The 8,804-nt window shown below is 32.4% G+C and overlaps 1 protein-coding gene across 1 annotated transcript in view; it reads left to right on the top strand.

Moving 5' to 3' along the window:
• LOC110032422 (BI1-like protein) overlaps positions 1-3,401 on the top strand; it is a 4,407-nt gene extending 1,006 nt beyond the window's left edge. Inside the window, exons 2-4 of the mRNA XM_020736054.1 lie at positions 1,966-2,079; positions 2,163-2,320; positions 3,084-3,401. Coding sequence (XP_020591713.1) covers positions 1,966-2,079; positions 2,163-2,320; positions 3,084-3,290 — 479 coding nt within the window. The 3' untranslated portion in view covers positions 3,291-3,401. The remainder of the gene's footprint in view (positions 1-1,965; positions 2,080-2,162; positions 2,321-3,083) is intronic.
• The last annotated feature ends 5,403 nt before the right edge of the window (positions 3,402-8,804 follow it).

Genomic DNA, 8,804 nt, shown 5'->3' on the forward strand with positions numbered 1-8,804 from the left:
TATATATATATATATATATATATATAAATATGTAAAAATTGTATGGTATGTGTTACATCTTTCTTTTTAAAAAGTCTCAAAATATGTTCTTAAAAATAATTTTGGTTGTTTCAAAAAACGGATTAATTTACTTCTAAAAATAAAGATAAAAATATATGAAATATGCACAAAATATAAAAAAAATAAAAAAAATATATGAAAAAGTTGAAGCATCCCTTCTTGAAGCCTCTTTTTGTTCTTGAAAATTTGATACATTTTACTCTTTTAGCATTGACAAAAGTAACCTATTTGGACGCTCATTGCACTCTAGCATTTGACATGTTATGATGGTTTTAGTGTCAAAGTTTATAAAAATGTCAAAATAGTCACAAACTCTTTAAATTGGTGTTAAAATAGAGGACTATTAGAACTCAATTATTTTTCTAAATTTTAATATTTACATTTCTAACTCCGCAGTCATAAACTTTTGTACCAAAAAGGTGTATTTATTGATAGCAGTAGTTTTGATGTATGTTAATATTTTTAGTAGTGTGCATGTAAATATGAATGTTTAGTTTTTAGATATATGTATGTAAATGGCCCTTTTTATAATTTTGCTTATACTTAATTCTCACTTGGTTTGGGACTGCTTGGATGACGAGAAATATTTGCGTACGGAAAGCGTACGCAGAGTTGCGTACATTTTAACTTATTCGGAAGGTACAACTAGATTAAATTTAGGATACATGAAGAATTACAAGGGGGTATAACTTAAGTGTAACCTAATTATACCCTCTGAATAATCTAAAATGTACGCAACTCTGCATACGTAAGTATTTCTCTTGAATGACAGCATTACTCGTGGCCATAAGGTTTAATATTATGTTAATTATTGTTTAATATTTATCCACAACTGTATGATATATATGGTAATATCATCAATTTATTCTGCCTCATTCAACCTTATCTCTTCCTAGCCAAAATAATGTTTTTTAAAAAGTTCAACTTTTTGGCCCTATCTTTCCCAAAAAAAAAATAAATAAATAAAATAGAAAATGTCTTTTTATTTCAATTATTTGTCGTATAGTGTGATATAGGTGTTTGCCAATGCGATGGTCCGATGGACAGCTTGATCTTGCCAAAAACAAAATATGAATATGGTTGGTAAATTGTTATTTAAAAGTGGAAATTTTATATTTAGCACCTTAGAATTTGGCATTTATAAAGTCAACTCCCAATAATTAGCTCTATTTACAATAGGCCCACTAAAGGTTGAAGTTTTCTTTTTTCATTCATTAAATTCAAAAGAGGTGGTCATGAATTCATGCTTTTATTTGTATATTTTGTAATGTTTAGTATTAGATAGAAAAATATGAAGGACTTGGGGCTTGTTTTTGATCATTCTTATTTATTCATTTATTTATTTTTTTGTTTTTATTTTAAAAAATATTTATTTAGTGTATTTTTATTTATTTTTTAAATAAATTAGTTTATTTTTAAAATAAATAAATATATACAATATACCAAATATATTTAAAAAAAAAAAACAAACTAAATAAATAAAAATATTTAAAAAAAAAACAAAAGTGACCTCTAACAGCTCCTTAGTTGACAACACAATAATTTTCCCTTAAATTTTTTTTGTGAACTAAGCATATATTATCATTCTCTATTACATATTTGTTCTACTCACCTTAGTACCCTATACACATTAGTTGGTTGTATGGTAATGGGTTTAGCTGCTCTAGTAAGTCCTGTAAATCTGAATTTACTGAATTTATCTAACAAGAAGATTTAATAAGTTCAGGATGTAATTAAGGAAGAAATTGAGAGGGAATTGGATTTACTAAATCATCAATTTATAATCACTATTCTATGTTATCCTACATAAATTCATTACCATACAACCCTTCAAAAAAGTTAAGTTAAGTTGAAATAACTCTTTGTAAAAGAAGGTAACATTTGTTTTATTTTGCAATTTTCCAGTGCTCATTCCTCTATATTTCTACCACCAGCGCCATCCATTAAACCTCCTTCTTCTCGCCCTCTTCACCATCTCCATCAGCTTCACCGTAGGACTGGCATGCGCGTTCACCAAAGGCAAGCCTTCTGAATTTTCTTCTGCTTTCGGCTGTGTTTGATTCAAAAAACTTTAGCTAATTATTTTCATTAATGGAGAGCAGGGAAGGTTATTCTTGAGGCAGCCATTCTCACCGCAGTGGTCGTCATCAGCCTCACTCTCTACACCTTCTGGGCGGCAAGGCGAGGCCATGATTTCCGCTTTCTCGGCCCCATACTCTTCTCCTCCCTCATTGTTCTCATCGTCTTTGCTCTCATCCAGGTTTGTGATCTTCATCTCTTTACTGAAAAAAGAGTTATAAAGACAATCACAGCAGGAAAAAAGTCATTTTATTTTCATTGCAGTAGATTTTAAACTTTTTTTTAATATTTTTTTCAGCTTTTTTTAACATAAGTACTTGCAAAAAGGGCTGTCAAAAAAACTCGTTGTTTGCAAATAGCTCGTGTTCGGCTCATTATGTAGCTCGTGTTCGACTCGTTCGTTAAGAAAACGAGCCGAACACGAACAGCTCTTTATTCGCTCGTGTTCGGTTCGTTTTAGCTTGAAATAAAGAAATTATATAATTATTTATATAATAATATATTACATATATTATTTATATAGTATTATATTATATATATTTATATTTAAGTTTAAATTGTAGCAACTCGTGTGGTAACGTGGTTATGTGTCTTAATCTATATATATTTGGTCCAGGTTTGAATCCAACACTCTACATCTATTTTTTATAAGTTAATTTTAACGAACAAATTTCGAGCCGAACACGAATATCTAATTCGAGCCGAATAAGAACACGAGTATGTAATTTGAGCCGAACACGAACACACTGTTCACGAGCCGATTTCGAACACGAGCACTTTCGAACGAGCCAAACACGAGCCAAGCCTGAGCTTGCTTAAGCTCAGCTCTTTTACAGCCCTACTTGCAAAGAACTTTTTTTTAGCGGTGCGTCTTTGAATATGACAACTCTGACACGCAAAATGTTAAATGTTGAGAATGATATGTGATTTTATTGGCAACATAGATCTTCTTCCCGTTGGGGAGAATCTCACATATGATATATGGAGGGCTGGCGGCTCTGATCTTCAGCGGCTATATCATCTACGATACGGATAATTTGATTAAGCGCTATAACTATGATGAGTATGTTTGGGCGGCGGTGGCTCTGTATCTCGACATCATCAACTTGTTTCTAGCTCTTCTCACTCTTTTCAGAGCTGCTGATGCATGACTGCTTGTAAATACATACATCGATTTGCTTATTTAGTTTGGGGAACAATTGGGATTCCTGATTTTTTTTTTCTTTTTTGGATTTGGTTTTAGAGATGGTTAAACATGTTTATGATTGAAGCTGGATTTGATGATATATAATATATTTTTTACTGCTTTAATGATGTATAGATGGTATTCTTATTTCTATTGGATTACATCTGGGATCAGCTTTTAGCCTGTTTCTTTTTGCTTTAATTATGGATGGTCTTACGGGACATTTAGAGGAGGATGTACCTTGGTTTATGTTTTTTGCTGATGATATTCTTCTCGTAGATATGACAAGAGCAGAAGCCCAGGAAAAACTTGAATTATGGAGGTCTACATTGGAGTCAAAAGGCCTTTTTTTTTTACTAGAACTAAAACTGAATATGCTGAATGTAATTTTAGTAGTAGTAGCTCTAGTGATAGGAGTGTAACTTTGGGTTATCAAATTATTAAAAGGTGTGAACGATTTAGATATCTTGGTTTTATTGTTTAAAGCGATGGTGATACGGATGGGGATGTTAATAGTAGAATTCAAGTTGGTTGGTTCAAATGGAGGAATGTTTCAAGTTTTTTGTTTGATAGAAAATCACCGCTTGGATTGAAAGGAAAATTTTATAAAATAGTGGTGAGACCTGCAATGCTCTATGGTGCTGAATGTTGGTCTTTAAAAGAGAAGCATAATACTGAATTAAGTGTTGTCGAGATGAAAATGATTAGGTGGACGAGTGGTTTTACACTTACAGACAAAATGCTATACGGGTGATAGAGTTGGTGTAGCTTCAATGACAGATAAAATTAGAGAGAGTCGTCTTAGATAATTTGGTCACATTAAACGTCAACCATCAGATGAACCTATTAGGAGGCAAAGGTAGACCTAGGAAGACTTAAACTTGTATAAAAAATAATCTTAATTTACTAGAACTAAATGAAAATATTACACTAAATAGGAGCGATGAAGAAAAGGGATTCACGTAGCAGTAGTGGTAGTGGGATTAAGGCTTTGTCGTTATTGTTTTTCTTGTACTTTAATGTCATATATTTAAATTTTTCCGTGCATGCCATCCAATCCATATGTATTACATATCTAACATTTCAATTTTACCTTTTACATGTACACCACTCAAATCTTTCATATCAACTAAACAACAACAACACCATTTTAACTTTTAAAAAAATGACTGCATTGATAGGTGGCATGCATGCATGCACGTATAAGTTGGAAGTTTAGGTGTTATTTATGTAAATATAATATGAATTGGAGGCGGTATTTATGTTAGTATTTCCTTACTTGATCGGTAGGAGTGTGCTCCACGTCTCTGCTGAGAACATGATCCTTTCTTCTGTTTGGAGCCTTGTCTGAATTCTTGTACTGCAAAACGAATTCGAATTGTTTGGCAACTATTAAAGTTTTATTGACTTTAATTTTAAGATAAGGCCTCTTTAGGTGCATGAATCCATGATATTTTAGCTGTTTTGATAATCATAAATCATACTATGAAATTTAGGGTATGTTTGGGGCAACTGTAGCTTATTGAATAATCTGCTGATAAGCCGATTAAAAATAATCTGTTGATAAGATAGATGCAGTGGCTATTACAAAATTTTGTTTTTTTGGAAAAAATCAGACCGATGCCAATAAGCTACCGCAGGTGCAGTTTTTCTACATTTTGAAAACGCATAAGCTATCAAAACACAGTTTACCCAAACAGACTAAGTGTGTTTTCAAAACGCCACCACTCAAAATAAGCTGCCCAAAATGGACCCTTAGTATTATTGGTTTTCAAGTTAAATAGCACACCATAAGAATTACACATATGAAGACTAGCATTTTAGATAAAAAAAATTAATGCTTTAAGAGGGATGCAATAGAATATATTGACAGTATTAAAGACAAGTGAGGGAGGATTTAAATTATTCTTAGTACAAAAAAAAAAAAAAAATGGTATAACCTTTAATAATGTTATTAAATTATTTTCTTTTATTAAAATAAAATGTTTTTAAAATATTTTTTGGGCTCTTATTAATAGTTAACAAAATAGAGATTTTGATTTATTAAATTATTTTCTTTTATTAAAATAAAATGTTTTTAAAATATTTTTTGGGCTCTTATTAATAGTTAACAAAATAGAGATTTTGATAAATATTGTTTTAATCTCATTAAGAAAATAACATTTCTCTATATATTGTTTATCATTGATTTTGAAATCTTATAAATTTTTTTCCCTCTTTAATTGATGATGTTTATTTTTCTTTAAGAGAGAATCACTTCACGAAACCTACAAAATAGCGTCGATATTTACGTCCAAAAATTGTCTACGCTAAAAATAGTGTAAGATTTGTGTCTGACATACCACAAACTTGTACGCTAGTCATTTGAAGGGTTTTGCGTCATCCTTTTTGCGTCGAAACAAATCATCGTAAAATATTTTGCATCAAACCACGCATCACCATCAGCAGCAAAATACATTCACTCAATTGCATCGGAATTTAGCATATGCAAATACAACGCAAGTGGCCTAAAATATGATCCTCATGCGATATAGGGGCATTCACTCCCCACTCACTGTTTCGGTCTTAGCTCTGGTGACTCCGGCATGACTTCGCCTCCAACGAGCCGTTCTTCCAATGGCCAAATTCGGCTCCGACAAGCTATCCTCTTCTCTGACCTTTAGGTAAATGTTTTTTTATCTCTTTTGAGTCCCGCCTCATGACATGTGTGGTTTTTAAGTCTATGTTTTATATAAAATTGATGTTTGTAATGCATAGGATTTTTTGTGATTTTAATGTGATTTTTGAAGTTTAGTGTTAGACATGTAATGCATAATAATTGTGTAGTTTTAATGTAAAAAAAATGAAGTTTAGGTTGTTACATATGTGAGCATATAAAAGATAAGCATAAAATTAAGTTTTGCATATGAAAATGCTTAGGGGGATGAGCGGCTTTAAGCTTAGAGACAAAATGTGAAACATCGATATTCGAGGAAGAGTTGGTGTTGTGCCGATGGTAGAAAATATTAGAGAGAGTTGACTTACATGGTTTGGTCACCTAAAACGTCTACCATATGATAATTCAGTTAGAAGTGAACGTTTTAGATATTTCAGGTCTGTTTTTCAAAGTGATGGTAATATAGATGATGATGTTATTATTAGACTTCAAGTTAGATGGTTGAACTGCGAGAATGCTTCAGATATATTTTGTGATAGAAAAATGTCACTTAAAGAAAAAGTTAATAAGATAGAAGTAAGTATTACAATACTTTATTGCACAAAACGTTGGCTTGTAAAAGAGGGAAAATTATCGCATCAGAGTCCTGATCCAGTTTTGCATCAGGACTCCAATTGGGGCATGCCACATGCCCACTCCTGTATTAAATTGGGGGTTGTTGGTGGATACTTAGTCTTATAGCGCTGGACCTTTAGCCTTTTAATGACGATCTCTCAGCCTTCTGCTCGTGGGCCCCATTGTATTATGCTCATTTGTAATGTTGGATTTCTTGAGATTTCTGTTGGTACTTTTCCTATGTACATTATTTTCTTGCAATATTGTTGTGATTTAGATAGCCATGTTGCATTGAATTGGTCCATATCATGTCGTCATCAGCCTGATTATTAAAATTCATTTATCTTAAATATATGTGGTCAACATTTTCGTAAAGAAAATTAGCTATTTTCTTAAATATGAATTTGCAGCAACAACAGAGTAATAATAATAATAATAATAGTAGAAAGATATCATTTCAAATAGAAAATCAACAAAACAATTAAAACATTTGATCAAAATATTATTTTTTTTATGAAATGAAAGAGTAGTTTTCAATTCTTGATCATATATAGTAATAACTAATAATTAACATATCCTATTAAGGGGGTTACAACGATTAAATGTTGGTTGGTAGTTCATATTTATGTGGGATGTTGAAAGGTGGGCGCTTAATTGTCCTGCCAATTAAAAGAAAGATTTGGCTATAAAAGAAGGCCAATCATTACCACTGATGAGCCAAATCATAAATGAGATCTATTGTGATATCAAATGGGGTCAGAGCTCTAGAATTATCCACATCAGATGGTGAAGGTGGTCATACAATTGTCTTATTAGCTGGAGAAAATATTAGATTATTATAGAAAGTGATCTCATGATTAAATCAATTGGCCCACCATATGACACTCAGATCCGTATACATTTATATTTAGAAATAAATATTAACTTGAACACATTATGTTTTATACATGACAGTGTGGGTGATCCACGCCGTTGTCCGTACGAAAGACATAATATTTTCTCATACATCGAGGAATTCTCTCTGCCACTTCTTAAATTTATCGAAATATGATCTATCTATAAATTTATAAACATTTATTATGTTTTAATTATTTTTATAAAAACTTGAACATTCTATCTAAATAGGTTCATTTTAATCATGTTATTATTTATTTTTGGTAAGTAATTTGGTATCTTATTGAACTTGGAATTTGAGTAAGCTTGAACTTGTTAATTTTATGAGTCGAGACGCTTATTTTGATTATGACCATATAAAATTGTAAGGATATTTAGCCCTTTTTATAACCTCAAATAAGTTTAATTGTATTCATCAAAATTTAGTTTAAGTTCACTTGAACTCAAATTTGCTTGACTTCGAGTTAGTTTGGTGGATTAATCTCATCAAATCACATAATATCTGTTGTGAAAAAAGACGGCAATAAAGAGAAAAATGGAACGAGAAAAATTGCACGCAGAAAAAACACCAGAACGACACACAAATTTACATGGTGCAGCAAAATTGCCTACGTCACGGAGTTGTAGAGGATTTTATTTCTTCAAGCAATTATACCGTCGAGCGCCTCGACGTTTACAAGAAAATTTCTATTTTCTTCTCTCCCTTACTCTCTCTCTTACTTCCTCTTTTTCTCTTAGCTCTCAAGAGGACTTGGCTTGGCCCTTGCTTGGCTTGGCTTACTTTGACTTCTCCTTTAAGCTAAAATAGGCTATTTATAGAAACCATGAGAGCAGTAAGTGAGAGGTATGTGAGCGGTAGGTGGGATGTGGTAGGTGAACGGTAGTTGGAAAAGTAGGTGAGTAGTAGATGAGATTCTTAATTAGGAAGCTAATTAAATTCGGTAGACCGGGTCTCCACATTGCCCAACATTCTCCCACTTGGAGACTGGGACACTAACTGCATCATCTGCTAGTTGTTCTGACCTTTTTCTCAAACATGATATCTTTCACCTCTGCAACTCGAAACCCCTGTCTTCATGCCAGAAGACCAGCTGAAGTCGAGCACAACTTCAGCTTCTTATGAGTAACACTCTCAGTTGACATATCACTGTCAACATAGCCTTGTACCACCAAACTCTTTCCTAGGTTACTCCTGTATCTGCTTACAACTCCCACTGCATGAGAAATATCATGTCCCTGCTGAAAGCCCTTTTCAACAAGTCAACCTTGTACCGCTTACTGCGATCAAACACAGTCTTCACCCGGTACACCCAC

This window comes from Phalaenopsis equestris, unplaced genomic scaffold (assembly GCF_001263595.1).
Source record: "Phalaenopsis equestris unplaced genomic scaffold, ASM126359v1 Scaffold000938, whole genome shotgun sequence".
In the NCBI taxonomy this organism is placed as follows: Eukaryota; Viridiplantae; Streptophyta; class Magnoliopsida; order Asparagales; family Orchidaceae; genus Phalaenopsis; species Phalaenopsis equestris.